This window comes from Lissotriton helveticus, chromosome 12, assembly GCF_964261635.1.
Source record: "Lissotriton helveticus chromosome 12, aLisHel1.1, whole genome shotgun sequence".
Lineage (NCBI taxonomy): Eukaryota > Metazoa > Chordata > Amphibia > Caudata > Salamandridae > Lissotriton > Lissotriton helveticus.
The window spans coordinates 786702437-786729001 of NC_136073.1; the positions used below are offsets into that span (position 1 = coordinate 786702437).

The 26565-nt window shown below is 43.0% G+C and overlaps 1 protein-coding gene across 1 annotated transcript in view; it reads left to right on the top strand.

The window, feature by feature from the left end:
• Positions 1–13411: 13411 nt before the first annotated feature.
• The window catches only part of LOC144798772 (immunoglobulin superfamily DCC subclass member 3-like), a 49406-nt gene continuing 36252 nt past the window's right edge, over positions 13412–26565 (top strand). Inside the window, exons 1-4 of the mRNA XM_078669812.1 lie at positions 13412–13540; positions 15749–15879; positions 20622–20759; positions 21173–21331. Coding sequence (XP_078525938.1) covers positions 13413–13540; positions 15749–15879; positions 20622–20759; positions 21173–21331 — 556 coding nt within the window. The 5' untranslated portion in view covers position 13412. The remainder of the gene's footprint in view (positions 13541–15748; positions 15880–20621; positions 20760–21172; positions 21332–26565) is intronic.

A 26565-nucleotide genomic window follows, 5' to 3' on the forward strand; every position in this document is an offset into this window, starting at 1 on the left:
TCACACACCTATGCAGCCACTCACACATCCATTCACAGACCCACAAACCACTCTTACAACCACTCACATTCAGGCACAGCCACTCACATACCCACTAACACTCCCACACAACCTCACAACCGCTCACATACTCACTCACACATGCATACAACCACTCACACATCCACTCACCACTAAGCCACACTCACTTACCCAGCCACCCACAAACCCATATGGCCACTCACACACCCACACCATCACTCACATAGCCACTGACACACAGGCACTGATACACTTATAGAAATTGCAATAGCATATGTGTGTACCAAATGTGTTTTTTTTAGTATTGAATGTGTGCAATATACCCGTCAAACCCCTTATTTTTCCAAGAAATCACGACAGATACACGGATCCATAAAATTAATTAAAAAAAAGAAAGACTTGGTGCATTGCATTTATTGAAAGACTACATAAGTTACCTTAATTAATTTTTCGTTTTAAAACATATAATAAAAATAAGTGTGTAAATAAAATGTATTTATAAACTTGTGAAAATGTATATTAGTAAATTGAACTTATGGGTCAAATTGTAGCACAATTTATATTTAAAAAACTGGTGAAATTCACTAAAATAGCAAAGGTTATTGGGACATTCTAGCTACAAGATGGCATAAAAAAATTGCTAAAATTCACTGAAATAACCAAAGTTTACAGGTATGTTATAGTTCGAAATAGAATTTAAAAAACTTAGAAATTCACTGAAAAAATCAAAGGTTACAGGATCATTGTAGTTAGGTTCATACTTTACACGCTCAAGACTTTAGAAATTCAGCAGTTATTCTTATCTCAAGTAACTATAACTCGAGCACCCGCCTTGCACTGCTAATTACCTCACATATTACATCACTCTTGACATATGCTAATGACATCATTGATAATATCACTGCAACATTTGCAGTGAAATTATTGTTAAACACTGTGCACGGCAGGGGCACGATTTATAGTTACCTGAGATAACTATAACTACTACATTTCTATAGTTTTGTTTGTGTAAAATCTGAACCTAACTATAACATCCCTGTAAGCTTTGTTTTTTCAGTGATATATATCTCCAGCTCTCTTCATCCATTGGGCTGATGTTGTCATTCAGATATTTCGCACCCGATGGCATACAACTAACTTCACTGAGAATGATGTCGTACTGCTCTTTCACAAGGACCTCATCCGCACATAAAGTAGTTCCCTTCAGAGCCAAAATGCACTACGACAATGTATGCTTTTTAGATCCAAAATATATTTAATTTTAATCAGTATTTATTTTTTATGTTGGTGGGGGTCCTACCTATCTGGCAACAATAAAATCTCACTCAAAAACAAGCACTGGCAAAGCCAAACGTCTGGCATCAGACGCCAAATCTATTCGCTTTTCCAAGGCTTGTTTCTTTCAGCTACCTGACACACTAGGCTCGCTTACTTTTGTGCTTTCTGTTTTATGCTTAAAAGAAAAAAGTATTGGCAAAGCCAGAAGGTCTGGCCTTGGCAAGCTAATGCTACGGTTAAATGTGTTTTTGTTTCATATAGCAAGTACTTACCAAATACAAAAGAACAAAAAAAAGGCTGCTGCTTCAACATGGTGGCCTTTTGCTTTCAATGAAAAATGTAGTAAAATCCTCACATTCTTTATTTGGAAATTAATACATATCCCACTCAGACGTTTAGTTAGAAAATGCATTCAAGTTTGTTGTGAAACTTTGAGACCTAGCTCCAAGTCTACCTCCCGAAAACAAGAGATTAGCAAGGGAGTTTACAACCGTTATTTCCCAGTAACTATGGCATGTCATGTCCCTCTTCATGGACAAAATCCACAGTAGATCTCCAGGGGTCACCCCTCTAGAGGCTGAACTTGTGATCCACAGTCCCCAAAGGACAGCATCCTTCTGGAAATGTTCCACTTTATAAAGAACGCACTATGCTTGCAATTGTCTCTTGTCATGTTATGGGTTTTTTTTTTTTTTGGTATAGTTTTATATAGCGCGAACTAGACCCGAACCGAATCAGGTATCAGAGCGCTTTACATAGCACAAGTTACATAGTGCAGAGTTGGTCAGTTGTTGGGCCTCTTGGCTCTTTGTACAGACCTCTGTCTGAGGCTGTTCGAAGGGAGGTTCTCCATAAGGACATTCATTCCTGAGCAGTGTTTGGAGTGGGTGAGATCTTTGGTGGGTGTGGGTTATCCTCAGGCAGGTGTCCCATAAATGGGGGCAAGGGGTGGGCCTTGCAACTTTACAACCTTGCTTCTCTGGATGTTGTGTGTGCAAGTGACGATCCGTGCGTGGCGGTGTGAAGTGAGGATTCAGGTCTTGATCCTCCACTTAACCCTTGTTAGCAATTGTTTGCCTGTGGTGTAATTTCTTCCATGCACTAAGGTTGTTGTCCTGTTTTTATAACTCTGACATGTCTCTGCAAGGCTACTTCAAGCCTTATTAAACAAAGAGAACATAAAAACCTCAGACGAGCCTGCATCTTACGACACCAGGTCCATTTTGTCAAACAGGAAGGGTTTGAAGCTCTTGTCTGCTCGCAGCATCCTTTCTAAGAAGCGGGTGCACAGCACACTGAGCCATCTTACCAGCTAGAGAGCTAGATGATGTGTGGATGGTCCTGGTCTGTCCTAGCTGACCCCCATCTCACCCCGAAGGTAGGGTTACCTTCACTGACCTCTTCATAATGGAAGCCATTTGCACAGGGACATTGGCCTGAATTATGGCCGTTCCTGTGCCCCATAAAGAAGACCAGGCAGGCGAGTGGAGAAAAGGACGGGGTTGAGGGGAAGGCCGCATTTCAATGAGAATGGGGCGGTAGAGGCGGGCGCCAGGACTGAAATTTATACTCCAAGCTGTTGGAAGAACAGGCCAGGCCATCTCCCTCCCCAACGCTAGGAAGAGTTACAGCCCTTTATAATTCAACCCTGGGGTAGGCGGACATCAGTCCCAGATCTTCCTCTTGGAACGAGGCATCGTAAAAAAGAGTCCACAGGGATATCGGGAGGCCGGGGCCCTAAAATGGCCAGTGGGTCTGCGGCAATGTCAACTACTTGATATTCAGCTTATCATACAGCGTACCCTGTCCAGTTGTTACTGGTCAGTTGAGATATCATGATCTTTTGGCCCTGGACCAACGGCCTGTCTATTGTCTCAGCGATACTGACTCTTCCCGCCCTCGCTTCACTTCCGTAGACCCGTTCCCCGAGTTCTTGTTTTCCCATTTTGCTTCTCTCTGTACCCCAGATTTCCCTAGTTTAGTTTGTCTCCAGCATCTGTTTCAGTTCTTTCTTTCCCGCAACCCTGTTGGAGCATCTAGGATTCAGGTGTCAGCAGGAGTGAGAATTGAGCAGCTTGCAATGATAAGTGAATTATTTACCTCGGAGAAAAGCAATTACTCTGAGGCGTGAGTCAAGTCAATGTGACCACAGAATCTGACCAGGAAGCGGACCTTGCGTTCCCTCTGTCTCTCTTCATTCCTTGCTGTCTGCTTGTATGACCAGTCTGTTCTAGCTCCATCAGAGAGAACTCCGCCTTTCATCCTTTAGAGTTACAAAGCAGTCAACTATGGAAAAGAATAAAAGAGAACAAATGATAACACAAAAAAACTACAATTTCTAATTCTTCATATCATCGATTATAGTAACACAGGGCCAAGGTGAAATGTGTGTTCCCTTGGTGTAAGCCCGCACACTTTTGCGAACTTCATGTTACAATTGTTAAGTGAGATTCCCGAAATTACAATGTTTTGCCACGACGTGTAATTATGCGCCACTCATGGTACTCATTTAGCTTGAGCACATGGACACAAGGCAAATGACCAGAATGTGAGCATCTGTTTTTGCGCAATTTTTTATTATATTTACCTCTCATGGCCGCATTTCACATTATTCGTTGGCACTAAAAGCGGTTTTGCATTTATTGTAATTCTGTGTAATTCTTCTGATCTTTCACATAGTTCCGCAATAGCAAATTATGCAACTTTTACACACCTCGAGCCCTAATTAACACTTATATGATCAACCTAAGTACACAGCGATCGAGCACCATTCGCTTCAACCATCTTTTTTGAAAGTTGATAACAATAATATCGATCTATTATTGCAATTACTCGGATCCTTGGCATTTCTTTACTGTAACTTAAAAATATTGTGCTAATGATGACGTCATGCATTGCTTATAATAAACGGCTCTGCTAAATTCTGAGCTGGCACCAAGTGTTTAAAGCATCTCTAGAGAGCCATCGCTTTCACCAATTAAACACTCAGTTCTTTTCAGTGATTCCTTTCATGTGACTGTCGTTGACACTCATTAGTTGCTCATTAAACATTTTATCTAACGACCTCTGCCTCTGCGTTTTTTGCCTGTGGATGCCCTCTTGGGGTCTAGGACAGGCAAGCAGAAATGTGCATGTTCCCTCCCCCCTCTGGAAACGCTGTTGAGAATGCCCGCGCGCTGTTTCCCGATTGGCCAGCAGCTCGGATCCTCGCGCACGCCGACTTCACGCATTTTAAAATCCTGCCGTCTGCGCACGCGCACGCCACGCCTCCCTGCCAGTGCAGAAACCCTGGGGGCTTCTCGGCTTTCCTGCCACAACGCTCGCTGCCCTAAGCTCACAAACCGTCAGGCAGTGCACGTGGATCACACCTCTCCCTGCATCAGTTTACCAATATCGGCGCCACGAATAGGCTGCACCAATCAACGCCAGGCTCACCCGCACTCGCTTCCAAGGATGACTTCACAGGAGGGCTTTAATTGGGCCGGGTCTCACCGGTGCTGAGCACCGGCAGTTTTTTTTAAGGGGGCCTCGAAACGGGTCTCTGTCGGGCTCTGTTTTGTGGCCTGGCACAGGTGGTACGTTTTTCCCCCGCACTGCAGTGACAGCAGGCACATCGAAGTCCACTGCTCACTTATCACTCGCCAGGTGAGCGTTGTAGGGGAAGGGAAATCCTTTAAAGAGAGTCCTTTTCTCTATGGATATCCCTTCTCTTTTTGAAACTCCTGAGCAGCAACATTGACACCAGTGCTTTAAGTCAAAGCTTTTTCAATATTATATACAAGCCATAGTTGCTACTTATTTATCTTGTGCAACTAACAACCGTTGACAAAGTCAATAGTCCTGACTTGTAGGTATGATCTTAATTGTTGTATCATATATCTGGATGCAATGAGAGAAACCGCAAAATACAAGCTGGGCGGCACACTATGCTAGGCACAGATTTTTAACCCGTTTACCGTGGCGATAATTTCGGCGCAGTGCGAGGCGTTCTATTATGTGGGTGGGGCCGCGTTGGCCACCGGACGTTCGCAGCACTACGAAGGTAGTGCTTGCGACGGCCATTGGCTGACGGCAGCAACGAAAGAGTTAACTTATGTGTTTTTAAGTCACGCACTAATTGCATCAGCCACGCCCCTTTGAGAGACCCCCCTAGTTTATTCATCCCACTTAAAACCCTGCTTAACAGCTCTTTGATACAGCCCTGGTTGCAGCAACCCGCCATATAAATGTAAAGGCAATGAATGACATGAATTCATTTATTCTTGATATCCGCATTTAGAAGACCCCTAACCTCAGAGGAAGTAAAAACAGTAATGGTCTCATTTAGAGGAAGTTAGAAATAGAAAACAGACTTACGAGGCAGCAGCTTGACCATTACTGCCAACAGCAGGATATCCATGGTTGGAATCTGCCATATTACTATTCTGGAAAAACAAACAGTGATAGAATAATGAGTGAATTAATCCCAACCAATAATTTCCGTGGGCGCTGTACAGCCTGTCAACTTTTTTCTTAACCTGTTCAGTTCTTATTGAAACTCCCTAGCTTGTATGTGAGAGTAGGTGTATAGCCGCTGATAATGAGCAGCCATTTTGGGTGTTGCTCACACATACTGGTGGCATGGCAGTGGTGAATTTTTTCATCACGTCAGTCAATGGCGTATTCAGCCATGATGTTGGCCAGTTCACAGCCACCCTTGCGCAGAACTTAATTGCAAAGCTTTCTCCACTGTGTTGATGCAGAAGGAAGGCCTGTTTCATTGCCTCCAGCCATACTGTAAATTAAGCCAGAAAAAGTAAGCACAGATGGCTGTGGAGGTGACCTGCATGTATTATAAGGTAACAATCACATAAGTGAAATGGGGAAAAACATTATGGCAAGAGTCACTCCTCAGTTACAGGATCTTGTCAAGGAACTCGTCTGTTATGTCATTCCTCTCTGTTTCAGAACTAAGCAGCGATTTGCAATAAATGTATCACTTATGACTTAGAACATTCTTTGTCAATACCACAAGCAAAGTGTTAATACTCATGATTGCAGTTAGACTGTTGGATGGAGTGGTCGAAGTGCATTTAAAACAAGCATTGAAAATGCAACAGGTCTCGCCTTTTGTTAAGTTAAAGCCATTTGCTTTGCTAATGGTATTGTATAGCAAAGCAAATGACTTTAACTTAATAAAAGGCGAGATCTATTGCATTTTTAATGCTTGTTCTTTTTTCGCTCACTGGAAGTACATGAAAGCATAGACATTGACAACCAAGCATTGGCAAAGAAAGTAGTTCTCACCTTTATGTATTGGCTATGCCATTGATTTTCAGCAATGGTATGCAGAGTGGGGAAATGTTACCAACAAAAAAAAAAAGCATTTACAATGCAATAGGTCTCGCATTTACAAGAGTTATGCAATTGGCATTGTAAATCACAAAGCCTTTTATCTATTTGTTTCAAAAACCAACACATTAATAAAAGGCATTGTAATCTACAATGCCAATAACTCAAACTCTAGTAAATGCGAGACCTATTGCATTGTAAATGCTTGTTTAAATAGTGTCTCACTCGGTGCGCCTGCTTTACTTCTCACAGGCGCTGAGACAGGTCCCTATCGGGCTCTCCATTTTTGCCTCACGGTGAAAAAAATAATCTTACTGCTGCCGCAGTGCCACTCTTCACTCCCTTCAAAGAGAGTCGTTAAAGTTCTTTCACAGTCTCTTCATTCCAGAACTGAAGCATTTTCAATATTATGTACAATGAAGCCAAAGTTGTTGCTTATTTTGCTTATGCAGCAAACAACAATTAACAAAGCTAATAGCTGTGGCTTGTTGTAGGTGTACTGTTACTTGTTGTATTATATATCTGGATAAAATAACAGAAGCATGCACATTTACGGGTGGGACGCTATGCTAAGCACAGATTTTTTTCGCTTATGTGTTTTAAGGCACGTCCTTAATTACATCGACCATGCCCCTTGAGATACCCTCCTCCACCCCGTTGTTTCATCCCACTTAAAGCCCTGGGTACTGCTGTCAGTCTACTTATATGTCTATGACCTGTCCCGGTTTTTTAGATCTCGCTAGAGTCAGCGCATGCGCTGCACTGGCGAGACATCTAGTCGCTGCTTCCAAAAGCGCTGCCTTTCCGGCCACCTGCTTGCTAGAACGCGCACAGCACTTTTTCAGGTCTCGCGCGTGCCCACAACTCGAGTCACCACTTGCAGTTTTTTTTTATTGCCGCGCAGCGTTACTTTTCCGGACGCGCTTCTAATGCTTGTATTATTTAACAATGCATTTTTTCCGAACTTCCCTCCTACATTTTAAACAGGCTTATTTGCAAACTCTGCCTGCCGAGCACCGAATTTACAAAGCTCATACTGTAAACAGAGAGGTCATTTTTGTGAATGTTGCACTGTGAAGCACATTGTCTTGCAACTTCTGGCTAGTAATTGCGCGAAGTGCTTCCTGTTTAATTCAGGGCAGACGGTCACCAGGACGGTGCTGGGCGAACATCAATGGAAAGCGTGCTGCATCCACCTGGCTTCGTTCAAGAGGCCTGGCAGCAGATTGTAGACGAGGGGTTTCTTTTCTATTGCAGGCCTCTGTGCACTTTTTCCGGTAGCGCGCGCACAACTCGCGTCACCACTCGCGGTTTTTTTATTGTCGCGCGGCGTTACTTTTTACGCCCGCACGGCTAGTGCTCCTATTAATTAATACTGCATTTTTTCCGAACTTCCCTCCAACATTTTAAACAGGCTTATTTGCAACCGCGCCTGCTGAGCACCTAATTTACAAAGCTCATACTGTAAACAGAGAGGTCATTTTTGTGAATGTTGCTCCGCGAAGCACATTGTCTTGCAACTTCTGGCTAGTAATTACGCGGAGTGCTTCCTGTTTAATTCGTGGCAGACGGTCACCGGGAGGGTGCTATGCGAACATCAATGGAAAGCGTGCTGCATCCGCCTGGCTTCGTTCAAGAGGCACTGCAACATATTGTAGACAAGGGGTTTCCTTTCTGTTGCCCACCCTCCCCGCCCACCTACGACTGACCCAGGACCACCTCACATTCAGGAAACACCTCAAGACCTGGCTCTTCGAGCAGTAGCGGCACACCCCCTGCCCCCCCCCCCCAGCGCCTTGAGACCCTCACGGGTGAGTAGCGCGCTCTACAAGTGTTTTGATTGATTGATTGATTGATTGCAGGCCTCTGTGATGTGGTGCGCAAAAGCTCACCCTGGGCGTAATTCCCGCTGCGCCTTACCTGTGTACTTCCAGGCAGTATGCTCTGCAGGTGTGGGCACTCAGGCCAGCTAGAACTAATGAGGATATCAACTTTTATGAGGGTGGTTGTTTGTAATAACATACTTACCCAGCATACTGTCAGCCTACACGGAGCCAACATCTGCTCTGCAGCTGACATGTCTGCAGCCAGGAAGATCAAGTGAGCTGTCTAGATTCAGAGGGCACGTCAGAGCTCGGACTTGGAAGCAACTGTGAACTCCGTGCATGGTGCCTTTGTGCTCAGCTACCCACGGTGACTGCCTTTCCCCAGCAGGAGTTCTGAAATATCGCGAATTACTTTTACAGTCGTCCCCCCCCCCTCAGCTGCTGGTTCAGGATTCAGTGTCATCCACATAATCTTTTTTTAATGGAGCGTATTTCAGATTGTTGCTGTCCATACATTGCCTTCAACACTTTTCGAAGCCCAATTTCTTTTTTATAGCAACGTATGGTTCATTATATATAAATAATTATCTAAGAAGATTCGGCTCTGAAGTGTCACAGAAGCATTGTGCAGCGCACCTATGGGACCTTTTAAATATTTAGTTATGCAGCACAATATCCTTACTGCAACAACATTAACTGTTGCATGCCTAAACACTTATAAGGTCCCAAAAGCGAGACCTATTGGCTATGCCAATGCTTGTTTAATGTTGTTAGTACTTCATTTGAATGAGACATCTGGAGAGAACGGAACTACATTACATTTGATTACGAGTATTTAACTTTTACTTTAACTCGTACAGAAAATATTACGAGTATTTAACTTTTACTTTAACTCGTCCAGAAAATCTTACAAGTTCAAAATGTTTTCCGTGCACTGGACTCTATAGGGCATCCTAATGTAATGGGTTTGTCCAGGTAAGGTGTTTTACTGTGCCGCAGGACTCAAACTACACTTTGCCCACGAGTTCTGAGTAGGCTTGAACTGGTTTGGGATTGCCTGTGTTTCAGTCTAAAGGAGAACTGGCCTGCCAGATTTGGCTGGACTGTTCCCAATCGAGCAGGGCCACAGTTGTTTTGCATATGCCAGGTCGTTGTCTAGAGTTGTACAGTGAGAGAAAACAATGGGTTGGAATACAGCGCCAAGTGATAATCACAAATGGCTGAGATTAAGTTAAACATTTTATGCATCACATTTAATTTGTTGCTGATGACAGCAGCCAAGAGCTGGGGATTTTTAGTTGTTATGGGTCAATTAGTTTTGTTTCAAGTTATGATATATCGGGCCCCATGTGCAAGAGAAAACAGAAATGCTTTCATAATTGTTTTGCCAGCATCTATAATGCCCAATATTGGAAAGCTAATATATATATATATATATATATAGGAATTTACTTTGAAGAACCGTTGATTTCTTAAATGTAATACAACATGCATAGAGGTAAGAATGTTCTCGGAGTGGGAGACGATTTAATAAAAATATCTGTACAAATTTCAACTAAAATGAAATCATATAGAGCAGAGCCTGGCAGCCATGAAGATAACCACTTCTTGGGTGCTCTGCCAAGGCTCTAGGTTTTGTGTAGGGTATAGCTACCCAGGGTTAGCACTGGGGTCACATTTGGGCAGCCGGTAGCAATGTCTCAGTCAGGAGTGATGGTTGGTGCGATCTTTAATGCCTCAAAGGACCTATGAGTCAATTGAGCATGTTCTTCTGAGGCATTCCAAGATGGCAACTTTGTATGTGAGCGGTCAATGATCACTGGTCTATCAAAGGTATACTTCAGAAAGAACAGGGGTTAGGGGGTGTATTGTGATCCCCCTCTCATACCAACAAAGACCAGGAAGCCAGGAATGCGTAGAGTAGCTGGCACTGTGTGGCACGGAGGTGAATGAGTGACCGAAAAGGGAGCGGTGTGTGGAAGCCTCTAAGGGAATCAGGGGCTCTCCCATGCCAGATGAGGGACAAGGACTTACTCGCACTGGTAGGTGCTGTATCCAGAACTTGGTTAGGAGTAATGCCCTCTAATGAGAACATGCAATGCGACATCAGATCCAAAAAGTATTTTTTCTAAAGGAAGGGCCAGTCCAGTGGTCCCCTTCAGACAGACCATTCTGGAGACTCAGGAGACTGCTCTTACTTACAGAGAGAGCCTGACCAAGGTTACACTGAAAGGTCTCCCAGGTACAACTCTTTGAGAAATACACCATGTCCATTGCAAACTTAAGAGACAAAGGTAGAAATACAGGAGAATGAGCGAGGGCTATAGGATTAGAGAACCCTGGCTTTACAGACATATTGAACTCTATGGACTAGAACAACACATTTTCCAGAAAGCCATATTGGCTGATATCATAAAGATTTACATATTGGTCGTTAAGAACAAACATTTTCTAAGAAGAATATTGGCAGGCAGAGGTGATAGAATAGGGGCCAGATGAAGACCCAGCTAGGAGCAACATTGTAATGCAATGATCCTCATCCTGAGTCTATTTAAAAAGGAAGAGCAATTAACCTGGAAGTAATAACACAGGAAGTAATAACCATCCATAAAGGATTGGAAAGGTCCGTTATAAAACATAGAAAAGGGAGTAATCAACAACTAAACCCAGAAATTACATTATTTTAATACGTTCACAGCTCCCAATTTTGTCCACTATAACCTCTCCACCAAGGCTGAGAACAAACAATGGAGAAGGGCCCCAAGGCGTGTCAGAAAGAACCGACCTGGACTGCCCAACTAGGTAAGCTTGAAAAAAATATGCTACCGAACCCACAAGTACCCCGGTGCAAACATATGTAAAGCAGAACTCTGTGCTGGTGACCCACCCAAGAACACACATGAATCAGCATTTCTGCCAGAGGCAACACCAGCATGTAGTGGAACCGCACATAGCCATCCAGTGATAGGCTAGAAAAGACAGCCGGGAGATACTGGAGAAATACTTCAGGAGGTAACAGGATCAGGGTATTGGAAAACTACCAGGCAAGAAACACGGGAGCCTTTGCTATGCCAGTAAATATAGGCAGACATTTTGACGCACATCTTAATCTAGTACCAATCTGTTAACAGCGTAGCGCAAAGGGAAATATGTGCATACAAAACACGCATCATTCCTTCGAGATCTGTATTCCAGAAAACGCTTCTAATAAGGTTTAAGATCTCTTTCCATGAACAGATACTATGAGAAAGCTGCATTGCAAATGACAGCCATGTACAGAAAATATATAGACCATCTTTGTGATCGTGGAGCTTTGTATGCCTGGCATATTTTGCAGTACTGAAGATACATGGCGTCCTCAGAATTCTCCTGGCAATAAAAACAATCAGAAGTCAAGTACATATCTCCAGAAACGTCTGGTTGCCAGAAAGGCAACATTATGTTCTGGTCAATAATATGTCTCGCCGTTTAACAAGATTAGTACAGCTAAAGGTGCTTCCATTTGTGCAGAGATTCACAGAACACTTGAAGTTGTAGTATTTTCCATACTACTTTTGGAGTTATAAGTCAAAGCAGTATTTAAATAGTACCAACCAATTCCCATTCTTGAAGGGAGTATTTAAAGGCAACTGTAAAAAGAATTTAATTATAAAACAGATGCCTTTCCCCACACTTTACATTTTGTTTATTGTATAAGGATATACAAACGCAGGATCAACTTGATTAGCAGGCTAGTTAACAGTAACAAAAAAGCAAACAAATCCCCCCCGGCCCTCACTTACCTACCTCCGGCCGCTGGAACACGCTGTGACGCACACCGCAAGTCGCCTGGAGCGCGCCTCGGCAGAGACGCGGGAGGACAGGAGCGTGACGCGCGTGAACGTGCACATTGACGTTCCCGCGCGTTCACGGACCTGAGTCGGCTCGTTCACAGGTCTGGAGCTGCTCGTTCACAGCTCACACTCCCTTGGCAGGGAGGAAGGTGACTATAGAACTCGCTGGCGGGAGCGCTTCGCGCTCCAACGCCAGGCGAGCCCTAAAAAGTATGGGAACTGTGATGCTGATTGCAATAAAGTGAGCGTGGGGGCATGGTCAAAGGCAAGGTTAAAATAAAAAATATTTTCTACAACTTCTTTCGATCTTTCACCTTACTACATATAAAATAACACACAGCTTAAATGAAAAATAAATGCAAGTTAAGTTAATCGGAAATGCACTATTGTACATTATAAAACCTCTATTAGTTATTGCACAGCTCCAGAGCACCATTTGCATCCTGGTTGGTGCTGTTGAGAAGAGTGACTTGTGTATGTATAGTGCTTCAAGGTATCAGTCTATGACAGAAAGCACTGTGAACATGTAAGTCATTATTTTAACCGTGCATTACACACAGTATATGATAGGCTGCTACAAAATGTGCAAAAATGTATGAGAGAAAGTGCTTCAAAAATATAGATTTTAGTAATAACCCAGACTGTACATACTGCAATTTTTTTTATAACTGTCTTTTAAAAGCACACACTTTACAGCTTAGCTTTGTAGCTCTCTTACAATACCATTCCATCAGTTAAAGCCAATACCGGCTCTCAAGCACCCTTTGTATTTGCAGATTGGCCAGTAGGCATATTTATATTTCTTTCAGGGAATAGGCACCCTGGCAAGAAGGCTTGTTTAGCTGTCTGCCTCACTCACCGTTTCACAGCACAGAAGACTCCCAGACTTGCACTTTTGCTGAAACAGTTCAAATTTCGAAAAAAAAACACCACAAGATTGATGTTGTTTCACAAAAAGTAGGGGAACTGATTTTCTAAAATTAAAAAAGCATAGGACTCTCCCCACACTTCGACCACTGGTTGTGTGGAAAGATGGCTTCCTTCTCTAATAACCTTTGCATTTGCAATAACATATCTTATTCCTCTTTTTCTTCCTTTGGCTGCAGCGCTGCCAAAGTTTCTCATGCATCCAGAGTCCATGGCGGTGGAGGAAGGCGGTGTAGCGCGGTTCCAGTGCCTCATCTATGGCGTGCCGGAGGCAGTCATCACCTGGGAACGGAACCGGACTGCGCTGACAACAGAGGACTACAGGTGAGTGGACGCTGGCGCTTCCTTATGCCCAGGAATTGGGTGATGTTTTAAGATGCTCCCAGCAACATGGGCGTCTAGGAAACTGCATTAGACCCCGGTACTCGGGGTGCTCTCAGTGATAGGAGGACCCTCACTCTGAGGTTGAAGGTTTGATCCCAGGAACAAGGATGGTCCCAAAGGAGGCCCTGTTGCTTGGGGCGCAAAGGCTAAGGAACTTGGGGACTCTTGGTGACATGTGAACAAGCCATAGACATGATGAGATCTCTCAGGAGATGAGTTCAGTTAAAGGCACATGAGCCATGGTGTTGGGGTTCTATCCAGGATATTTGTGGTCAACGGAGAGAAAACCAGGCAGCTTGTGTATTGTGCAAGAAGTATTTTCGGTTGTCCGTGTGTGATCCATGAAGTTGGTGGCGTCCCTTAGAAAAATCTCTGTGCTGATGATAAAGAGTAGAATAGAAGGGGTGTTGTAGAAAAAGCGCCACACTAAGGAGCTGCCATTGTTTCTGCAGAGGAAATTCAGATGCAACATGAATTCCATACCGGACAGTGAACTTGTCCTTTTATAGCACACAGGCGCCGTTTGGCCTATGACCGACCATAACTTCATTGCCTTTAAGATGGGTTCTGACCAATCACATTGGGACTCTGATGCCATCACCACTTCCTTCAACTGGAAAATATACGTAGGGTAAGAAGAGACCATGTGTCCCAGCAACTACCAATATGTAGTATGGGTTACGATGGACTCCTAAATATCCCCATAAATTCCATACAAAGTCACATATCATCTGGAGTGTTGGCCAGAGGGTACTGGTCTTTTTAAACTGGGGCCAACCAAGCCCAAAGTCGGCAGAAAAGAATCTGCTGAAAGTAACTGGTGAAAGTCTTCTTCCTTGTCGTTACAGGAGGCAGAATTGTTTTAGGCCTTCACAGGTAAGGGTTTCAGAATAAACAAACCGGTGGCACCAATCCATTTTTCATCATTTTATCTCCTTGTCAAATATTAAAATCTATTGACAGACACCACCTTCCCCAGCTCAGGCGCGGGGCCTAAATGACCTTGAAAATAAGTTCCGTAGGTGTGGGGCCACCAGAGCAGGAAGCGATGGCTTTTACTCCCAGCAAATTGCCCCTGTGTGTGGATACAGAGGGTGAACCTGCCTCTTCATTTCCAAGTCACTAAATTTCCAGTTTTGCTGGGATTACCTGAAAGGTGAATGACACAGGCAGTGTTAGCGGTGAGACTTCATTAGGTCAGACAAAAGCTTAACTATGGTTGGTAGATGACTCCATGACCTGGGGACACAGTGTTCCTACTCTTAGGATTTCAATTTACAACCAAATGCTATATGAGATGCATGGACCTGGGGCACATCAAATGAAACAACTAGACTGAAGTACTATAAGACAGCGGCTTGTAAACGGCAAGGCCGGGGCTGGACTTATGTGTTAGTACTACAAAATGGTCTCCAAATTCCAAGGAACCTTGAGAAACAGAAGATTGAAATGCATTAAAAAGTGGACTTGATGTTCTTATTAAGGAGATCCATGTTACAAAAGAGGGAGATCTGTGCCTAATGATCAATATTAATATTCAGGATAATAATTCCCAAAATCTAAACTTCTTTTCAGAGCATAATCCAGAAATACATTCAAACAAAAGGAAGAACAGCCGACACATGTGTCGCCCGGTAGCCGACAGGCTGAGGGCTTTTTCAAGGCAGGGAATCTTGTCGCGGTTGTACGATTTGAGCACTCATGTCTTTAGTTGTGGTCTCTGCAGTCCTGAGAGCCACCGGGCGAAACACGTATCGGCTGTTCTTCCTTTTGTTTGAATGGATTTCTGGATTAAGAATTAAAACAGCACATTATGCTCTAAAAAAGGAGTTTAGATTTTGGGAATTATTATCTGGAATATTATTATTGATCTTTAGGCACCGACCTCCCTATAGGGCTAAGTCTTTTCCTCAAAACTAGTGGCGCTTGGGTGTAGCCATTTGGGAGACGTGTGCCAACCACAACATTTGGGTCCTGACCCCTTGGCATGAACCCTAGCACCATCTACCCACTGCTTATAAAATAGATGTACAAAAGTGGTTGGAGATTTCTTTGCCATTGCTTGGAATGATGGGCTATGAAAACTGCGCTCTATATGGGTGCTAACCCTCAATTCATCTGCTTAACTCATGTCTTTTCATCTACCAGGCTTACCCTCCTGCCCAGCGGCATCCTACAGATCACAGGAGTCCGACGCTCTGACACCGGCCCCTACCGCTGTGTAGCCACCAACATTGCAAACACCAGATACAGTCAAGAGGCCCAGCTATCGATCACAGGTGAGGGCCGCAGTGAGACATTCGATCAATCGTGCCACTTGTGGTACTCTGCAGTAGTTAAGGTTACTTAACATTACTAGAACATTCAACTGATATCCCTTGGGATGAATGTTGCGCTTTATAAGTAGAATACATAAATAGTAACTATGCCTTCCTTTTCTTGGCGATATTCCAAATAAATCTACTATTGTATTGTCTACCGATGAGTGCTCAGTATTGTGTCTACTTCAACAATGTTAAGTATTGTTCCTCACACTTCCCATCACTCCGATCTAATCTTCATGCATCCTTGGTATTGTGAAATATTACCTACTACTCTACATAACTCGCTAGTATTCCACATTCAACTGCACTTTTATTACGAACTATTGAATACTACTTACTATTCACCATCCCTTTTTTATTGCTCTACTATAAACATTTCTCGGTCCTAGTTTGCACATTTCTGCATTGTTCTGCAGAGCTCATTCTGTCCTGCATTCCTCATCACATGTTGCTAGGACATTTTAGTACCTGCATTTCTTCTTTTCAGCAATTACTCCTTACTACGCCACACTTATTTTCTCTCTTGTACATTTTAAAACACATTGTACAGTAACATGTTTGATCCTACATTCTGTTTTTTTTTTAATATGCCTTTTTTTAGTGGTACACTGAAGTTCTCTCATTCCATGTGAACTGTATTTTTTTCCGACTATTCTTTAGGCTATGCAATTCTTCATTACCCTCCAGCACCCCATGTCGCACTTGATTCTTTAATAATTCACAACATTCCTTAATACTTTGGTCTGTTCCACATTGGTGCACATTTTTAGTAATATTCCTCACAACTCTTTAGTAGTCCACATTTTTCCATGATACTCCACATCACTTGAAATCTCTATTTTATTTCTCCTCTATTGCTGATTTACTTGAATATTTTGTTGTGTATATATCAAGCTAGGGCCCTGTTGGCCACAAGGAAAGTTGAAATGATTCATCTAGTACTGTATTGGCCATGTTGGATAGGCTCAACCACAAGGTATGCTGCTAGAACATGATGTATGTGACCATCCACTTCGACTCCCTAAGGTAAGTAACATACACAATACCATCTTGAATCCCAGAGACCACCCAGTAATTAGAAGACGTCAAAGTTCTTGTGACAGAACAAATGTAGTAGTTTCAAGCAGTTTCCAATATGAAGGCTATTACGCGATAACTCCGCTTTGGGAACTGAAACAACTAATAGATTACATAAGGGACGGGAGTTGTAATACCACAGCCTAAGCACTTTGCAAATGGTGATCCTGATAAGAAAAATATATGAAAATGAAGGCATGGTGTTTGAGATGCCACTTGAACACAATGTTTTCTGACAACAAAAAGGAGTCAAATATTTAGTCCTGAAAAAGGCTAATTCTGTATTAAGACATTGCAGAAACATGTCAACACTATTGAAGTTGAGCAGTAGGTTTATATTTGATGTTTTAAGACAGACAATTAAAAACAAAAAGCATTTGCAATGCAATAGGTCTCGCATTAATTAAGTTTGAGCTATTGGCATTGCTAAATATTGCAACACCAATTGCAACAAAAGTCTATAAATTGTAGGCCAAAATAATGTGCATTTATTTTTGTAGCAATGGTGGCATGCTGCGCTTTAGATGAATATGTTTAAAAGTAAAGTGCGCCATACTGCGATTGCTACAATAGTTAATTGTGGATGCGTTAACAATTGATGTGTGCACTGATGGCTGGTGGTATGTGCGCCTGTAGAAATTGTGCACTGATGGCTGGTGGTGTGTGTGCTTGGTGGAAGTGTGCACTGCCGGATGGTGGTGTGTGTGCCTGGTGAAAGCGTGCACTGACGGCTGGTGGTGTGTGCCTGGTGAAAGCATGCACTGACGACTGGTGGTGTGTGTGTGCCTGGTGAAAGCGTGCACTGATGGTGTGTGTGTGCCTGATGAAAGCATGCACTGACGACTGGTGGTGTGTGTGTGCCTGGTGAAAGCGTGCACTGGTGGCTGGTGGTGTGCGTGTGCCCGGTGAAAGCGTGCACTGACGGCAGGTGGTGTGCCTGGTGAAAGCGTGCACTGACTTCTGGTGGTGTGTGCCTGGTGGAAGCGTGCGCTGACGGCTGGTGGGGATTGTGCCCGGTGAAAGCGTGCACTGGCGGCTGGTGTTGTTTGTGCCCGGTGAAAGCGTGCACTGACGACTGATGGTGTCTGTGTCTGGTGAAAGTGTGCACTGATGGCGTGGTTGTGTGTGTGTGTGGTTGTGTGTGTGGTTGTGTGTGGTTGTGGTTGTGTGTAGTGCTAAATATTGCAACACCAATTGCAACAAAAGTCAATAAATTGTAGGCCAAAACAAATTTGTATTTATTTTTGTAGCAATGGTGGCATGCTGCGCTTTAGATGAATATGTTTAAAAGTAAAGTGCGCCATACTGCGATTGCTACAATAGTTAATTGTGGATGCGTTAACAATTGATGTTTGCACTGATGGCTGGTGGTGTGTGTGCCTGTAGAAATTGTGCACTGATGACTGGTGGTGTGTGTTTCTGGTGAAAGCGTGCACTGACGGCTGGTGGTGTGTGCCTGGTGAAAGCATGCACTGACGACTGGTGGTGTGTGTGTGCCTGGTGAAAGCGTGCACTGACGACTGGTGGTGTGTGTGTGCCTGGTGAAAGCGTGCACTGACGGCTGGTGGTGTGTGCCTGGTGGAAGCGTGCACTGACGACTGATGGTGTCTATGTCTGGTGAAAGTGTGCACTGATGGTGTGGTTGTGTGTGTGGTTGTATGTGTGGTTGTGGTTGTGAGTGGTTGTGTGTGGTGGTGTGTGTTGTGTTGTATTGTGTGTGTGTGTGGTTGTGTCTGTGTGTGTGGTTGTGTGTGTGGTTGAGGTTGTGTTTGTGTGGTTGGGTGTGGTTGAGGTTGTGTGTGTGGTTGTGTGTGTGTGGTTGAGGTTGTGTGTGTGTGGTTTGCGTGGGTGTGTGTGGTTGTGTGCGTGGGTGTGGTTTTGGTTGTGCGTGGTTGTGCGTGTGGTTGTGTGTATGATTGTGTGTGGTTGTGTGTTGTGTTTGTGGTTGTGTGTATGGTTGCGTGTGGTTGTGTTTGGTTGTGTGTGGTTGTGTGTGTGCTTGTGGTTGTGTGTGTGCTTGTGTGTGCTTGTGTGTGTGTGTGTGTGTGGTTGTTAGTGTGGTTGTGTGTGGTTGTGTCTTCGTGTGGTTGGGTGTGGTTGTGGTTGTGTGTATGTGTGGGTGTGGTTGTGTGTGTGTTGTGTTTGTGTGTGTGTGGTTGTGTGTGGTTGTATGTGTGAGTGTGTGGTTGTGTGTGTTTATGTGTGTGTGGTTGTGTGTGGGTGTGGTTGAGAGTGTGGCTGTGGTGTGTGTGGTTGTGGTTGTGTGTGTGTGTCGCTGTATGTGTGGTTGTGTGTGTGTTTGTGCGTGTGGTTGTGTGTGTGGTTGTGTGTGTATCAGTAATACTAAAAGCATCTAAAAATAAAGTAACACAAAAATCGAGTTTGTGGAAAGAGAAAGCATGTTGTAAGTCAAACGGGAAGCAGCAAAGCATTAACACAACATGTTCTTTGATGTTTGATGTTCTTTGAACGAGAACATCAAAGCAAAAGTGATCGCAGACGAACATCAAAGGGGCGCTGCTAAAGTGATCGCAGGTGAAAGGATCTCGGGCGCTTAATGAGTATGGCGAGGTTTGCCATTTGGCACCTCGGCTCCTAAGCGCACGCCCTTGCACATGCACTAGGCTGGCCAGGCTGGCCATGGTAGCATTTGAGCCCTCGCTAAATGTCTTGCCTGACCAGCGCATGCGCTTGTTCAGGCGAGACCTAAAAAGGAGAGTAAAATGATGATCTCCATACATGTTATGCCTACATATGCACATTTGCTTCCTGCTTGTTTGAAAAGTTGAGTTGCTTAATTTGGGGTATATTCCCACATTTTATGATACAAGGAAGGTGTTCTGGTTAGGAGCTAGATGTAGGCACCACAAACAAAAATAATCTGTGTGAAACTGGTTAATTGAGCTAGAATATTTTTAGGAGGATTGGTTTGCAGAAAAGGTTTTTCACCTGAAAGTGGATGCGTGCAGGAAACATCTACTTCCAGAGTATTGTAAGGGGATGGGGGACAGAGTAAGCCTCCAACAACCACTTTAATAAGAAGACTCCGATTTTGGCCCAAACATGAAGCGGAGGATGAGAAGAGCAGCCTGGATAGAACTTTAAACACTCACTTTCTGATGTCAGGACAAAAGCATTGAAGGTTTTCAGTGGCCTCAAAAGGGATACTATGAGTCTCGTTTTGCTGGATGTATAAACGTGTAAAACCGATAAAAACAATGGTTGTAAATCATGACGAGGTGGCACCACTTAACAGAAAAAACAATTGTAGGGAGCTTGAGAGTAAAGAAAAGTAAGGGAGGATAGGAGTTAAAATTAATTAAGGATATTGCCCAGCGGACATGAAGAATAGAAAGACTTCTGACTATGAACACTCTTCATCACTCGACAGAACTATTAGTTTAACATTACTCTTCACTCATCCTCAAGATCTCACTCATCTTCAAGATCTGAGCCTCTCTGTTATTATTTCATGGCACTCTGCAGTTTTGCTAAATAGAGTTTCTCCACTTTGCATCACATTATGCCATGTGTTGTGCCCTATTACTCTGCTGCTCCTCGTTGATTTAAATCTCCCATTCCGTTGCAAGGGTTGACTTGTCTTTCTTCTTTCTCTAAAGTTTCGGTCCCAAGAACTTATAAGGAACCAGCGATCCTTTCGGGCCCTCAGAACCTGACCATCACTGTCCACCAGACTGCAATCTTGGAGTGCATTGCAACGGGCAACCCGCGACCCATCGTCTCTTGGAGTCGGCTGGGTAAGGATGGCAGATAAGCTAATTCAATTTACCCCTTGTATGTCTTGTAAGATTTGTCGCTCTTGCTAGTATTCTACGTTTGGTAACCTTTTGAGATGTACGAAGAATAAGTAGACCAATGTTGGGATCTTCGTTTGAGGGAGCAAGGCAATCTAGGTTTCATGAAAAGTTGACCACGAGAAAATAGAACTGCGCCGAGGGGGTTAGAAAAGGGAGGTATTCACCATACTCCTTGCCAGCGAATATTTTACTTTTTATATTTTCTATAGTGCTTCTGTTCCTCTTGGGTCAATCTGTCAAAGACTTGAATTAAATCCATCACGATGGGGACAAAAAAAAAATTTGGATAGACCGGGAATAGAGGTGGAGATAGAATGATATTGTTTTGATCTTGTATGTTGTATCCTTTGCAGATGGACGCTCAATAGGTGTGGAAGGGATCCAGGTACTTGGAACTGGTAACCTAATGATCTCCGATGTCTCCGTGCAGCACTCAGGGGTTTACGTGTGTGCCGCAAACAGGCCGGGCACCCGTGTCCGCCGTACTGCACAAGGCATGCTTATGGTGCAAGGTAAGTCTGGAAATCCCTTGGTGTGCCCTTTATCTTTGAATTTCTATAGTTTCTGCATAATGTGGAATACCATTGGTGTGCCCTATACAGAATACCATTGCTGTGCCCTCCTACTGGAATACACCACAGGCTCGTCTTCTTACCTGGGAATATTGCTAGTGTGCACTTGGTGTTGGTAATACCACTGTTGTGCCATTCAACTTACCGACAAAGTTGATTGGCCACACCAATTGATGTGCCCTCTTATTTGGGGATTGTGTGGTGTGCCCTCACTTAGTGAATGCATTGGCATAATTCCATGCTTGGTGATTGCTTGAAGTAGTTGTCACAACATGTCATCCTGTTGGGGAAGACTGAGTTGATAATAACAGCTAGTGCTGTTACAGAGAGGCTTTCATCTTTCATTTAAGGCTTTCATCTTAGTGGGAGTTGTTGCGGGTCGTGTGGTGGGAATTATCGGTGAATTTCTGTATACATTATATTTAGGGCTCCCGGTTTTATGGTATTTATTTTTTTAAGATTTCCGTTTGTATTTATCCATATTTATTTTTTGCTAATTTTATTAGTATTTATCTGTATTTATTTTGGGTTATCTGGAAAAATTAAGCTGAAATTAGTATATTTCCACATTTCTTTAACCGGTAAATATGCACTCAGGCTTGAATGCCTACCAGTTTTCAATGCTGCAAGCACCCACAGAAGATAAATCAATGAGCTTATAAGAAAATATGGAAATTTCAGTATCAACCTCGTACAAAGCCTCTTTACTAAAATTCCTTTCTTTTTTAACCCCTTTACCTATGAATCCACACAGCTATTGGCCTAGCTGTCATGCCACACAGTATTTAGAAATACTCAAAAAGCAACCCAATTTCCGTTTTTATCCACATAAAAAAAAAATACAAGAAAATACATTTTTCTGTCTGTATTCATCTGTAAAAATCAGTAAAAACGGAAAACAGGAAGCCTTAATTATATTGAGCATCAGATTCCGTTTGGTTGTGTTAGTAGTGGAAAGTTATTTCCTGATAGTGAGAGGGTGAGGATCTTCAGTTCCATTACTGGGAATTATTTAGTTAACTTAAGTGGCTGAGGATCATTGATTAGAATACCAAGTTTTTAGAGCTTTTTGATTGGATCTCATTACTTGCACTTATAAAGTATATTGAGAACAATGAGCCATGGGCCACTTTTGTTGTTTAACCCCTTAAGTGCGGCGCACGTTCAGCAGACGTCGCACGCACTACCTCGGTAGTGCTGCGCACGTCCGTTGAACGTTCCGACCTCGCCCGCGCAATAGAACGTTCCGCACCAGTGCGGAACGTTCAGCGCAGCGAAGGTGTTAAGGTAGCGAGGGCTCTCAGGTTAGATTAAAAACTGAAACCATACTAGTTGTTTGAGAGAGCATGAACCTCTTGGGTTCGAAAAAACGGTGAAAGCCTCTCATTGGTGAAATAGGGGGCGGTTTGCTCATTAATATTACACCAGATGATGCTACACTGTATTGGTATTCGTCTGTACAAGAAAGGTGGACTGTAGGAATGTTGGTCATCATGTGATTTGTTTTACTCTGAACTGTTAAGGTGTGACCTGTAGCAGTGACGGATCTTTAATAGAAGATGATTCCAGCCATACACTGAATTCCTTCTGATTTAGAATCAGAGAGATTTTATTTAGTTCCAGTGACGGGGAATTCCAAGATTATTGCCACACTGAGTCTAGAGCTGGCTTAAGCATCATGCCACTTTACAGCTTGCTTACGCCTTGATTGTTTTATCAGGTTACTTTAAGCCACAGTTGACAGGCTGGTTTGCTTGATCCTTCATTCTTTTCATGTTTGGTTTTTAGTTTGAGGGCTGAGTTATTCTCAAGTGGATTTGAGTAGTTTGGTTTGGTTTGAGCCTTAGCTCACTGCTTGGTTAATCTGAACCTTTTGTCATTCAATTAATGCTTTTAATATTAGATGTTTGGTTGGTTCAAGCCTTTCCTCCCTATCCACTTGGTTTGAACCTCTGATCACTGTCTCATATATTTGAGCTTGCATACGCGGTCTGACTGGTTTTAGCTGTGGGTCACTATCACATTCATTTTAGCAGAGGTTGATGGTTGAGTTGGACTAAACTTTGATAACAGGCAGTTTTGTTACCTTGGAACTCTGTATAATTGATTCAAGCATTAGGGGCCCGATTCACAGAACTAACTTAAGACAAAATTCTAAACTTACAACCATTTTGGTATTCACAGAAGGCACTTACTCATTTTGGTATTCTGTGAATACCGAAAGTCTTAAAGATAGGAAAATCCTATCTTTAAGACTTTCGGTATTCACAGAAGGCATTTACGAGTCCTAAAGTTAGGAGTCCTAACTTCTGTGAATACCGAAATGAGTAAGTGCCTTCTGTCAATACCAAAATGGTAGTAAGTTTAGGATTTTGTCTTAAGTTAGTTCTGTGAATCAGGCCCTAGGTCACTAAGTTGTTTGTTTCAGTGTTCTTTACAGGTATGGTTTCAGTTTTGGATAACTGTCTGGTTGGTTTGGGCCTCAGGTCACTCTGTACTATATTGAGTTTTTGGACACTCCTTAGTTTGTTTGACCTCAGTGTTTCACCGTGGTTAATTAGATATTCCGCTCACTCCTGCTTTAGTTTGAGTGTTCTGTTATCTGTTTTTTAACATTGGGTTTTGGAAGATTAATCAGTCCAAAACTCGTTTGACCCCTGAGTTGTTTCCTGGTCGGTTACATGGTGAGTCATGTCTTAGTTGTTTTGACCCATGTACTTTTTGTTTTGCCATAGACCAGCATTAGCCAACTTTCTGATTGGTTGAAATAGGAGGTCGTTTTCTGGCCTTAGTTTTCCCCTTGTTGGGTTTAGCTTTTTGTATCTCTCTGTATGTTTTAAACGTTAAGTATCTAGTTAGTTGGTCTGAACTACAAATATGCAGCGTCAGATTTGTATTACTGGTATTTTGTGAATGTGAATTCTCTTTATTTTTTATCTGGTAACTGATTGGTCACTAAATACCAACATTTGGGTTGAAATGTGGGCCAGCCTTCTGTTGGTTTGTGCTCCAGCCCCCTATTTGCTGAGTTTGAGTCATGGGTTTCTCTCTTTTCTCTCTGGTTGTTTTATGGGTTATGTCTTCCTATGGTTGGGTTGAGCCTTGGGTCCCTTGCTGGTTCGTTTGATGCTTAAGTTGCTCCCTAGTTGTACTGGTCTCCTCATCACTGCCGAGTTTATTTAAGCGGAGGGGGAACATACTGATTGGTAATGGCATCGGAGGGAGTTCAGATTGCTAAACGAGGAAGACGAAGCTCTGATTGGTGGCTAGAGCGGAAGTGTGAGCACAGCTCGTGGGAGCAGGTGGAAGAACCTCGCAGTCTTTTAATACGTACCCTCATTTCTCAGCTGGTCCGCATAAGAAAGAATGGCCTCCAGGCTAGCGACCTGAACCTGACATCTGCCGGTCAGACGGTCCATCCCCCATGTCCAGCCAAGAGACCATGGAAGGGGGGAAGGAAGAAGTCCCTATAAAACCCCTTGACCCTGAACTCCAACCTTTGACCCGGTAGGCCTTGAGATAAAATAAACAGGGAGGGGGACAATGGCTTGGTCTCTGCTGTTGTTCCTGCATACTGATGGATTGATGGCATCTTATTGAACATCGGCGGGGGAGGGGTGGGAGAGAGAGTGAGAAATGGCCGGGATCTTTTCATTTCTCATTGTTCGCAGATGTTCAATGTGAATTTTCCATGTCTGGCTCTGCCACATTCAATCTGTCAGATAGGCAGGCCTCACATTATTGTCACTGAGCCGTGTCCAGTTCTGCCGGCCCCCACTACCACCAAGTCTATGTCTTCATGTTAAACTCGACAGTACATAAGTATAAAAAATTACCCAAGCAAAGTGAAGATCTAATTTAAATGCGTATTTACAATCTTTATTTTTATTTAATATCCAAGTATGCAAATTGTAGACTTAATTTCGGTGAGATTTCATGATCTTCATTTATGTGTGAAATCCGAAACTTTGCAAGCTAGGCACGTTAAAGTACATGTAATTTGATTAAGCATGCATAATCTTGATTTCAGTCTCATGTACAATTTTTGGGTTACCTGGCACCTATTACTATTTAAACCCACACGAGATGCACAATGTTTTAATCAATTAATGTGAAAATGTACTTGCGACGTGTGCCCTCAATTCTCTGTGGATATGTATTATTCCATGTTGTATGCACACTTAAAGTTTAATTGGAGTGCTGTCATTATGCAAAACTGGATATTTTGTTTCTTTTAAAAGTGTTATCCATCATCAATAGTCCTTAGCGCCCAGTCCAGTATCAACACATACCTAATCCATCCAAGAAAAAAACTCAACATATATATCACAATCTCTGAGACATATTTATTACACAATAAAGATAATATATTGGTGCAGTAGGGTCAGTTTTGTCTCTTATACTTGGTTTAAATTAATAAATAGATTTTAAACTTACAAGAGTACAGCCCCGGGGCCCTCCTTTCACTTTCCTGATAAAAAAATATTTTTTTATGTTGCTGTGGTGACCAGATATCCCAAAACGTTTTGGCTGTTATCTTTTTGGCTACAAGAAATAAGGCTAATGTGAGAAATACATAGCATTTAATATACTTTTAGAAAATGTGCAAGGAATTGTGCCTGAAAATGAGTCTGATACGTCCTACAATTTTCCTTAAAAAAAATGAAAAATTAGGTTGGCTTCTAATATCCACAAGGTTGGCCAGGATACCAGAGCCATCACTTCCAGGTCAGAGTATATTGAGTGTGTCTTTTGAATGTTGTGGGTTGATATCAATGTGTTGGTTGTGTTTGATTGCGCTCGCTCTAAAGGCCCAAACCTCACCAGTAAGTACTAGAGGTAAGTGTAAGTAGTTAGGACCGCTGGGGGTTGTGAACCAGCCCTAGCAGGTGAGGGTAAATAGAGGGGAGCAGTGGACTGAGTGAGGGAAATCGGCAATAAAGGGTTGACTGAGGGGGAGCATTGGCATAAATGGAACAAAGCGTAAAAGATAGACGAGATAAAGAGAGTAGATAGGGAAAGGATGTGTTGAAAAGGATGTATGGGTAAACAAAACGGACAAGTGCTATTAGAGTGACGCAGCGAGTAAATAGAGAGGGGACATGGACTATTTATGGAAACACAAAAACACCTTTTCATAAGACAATATTCCAAAGGTACATGCAGAAGTGGTC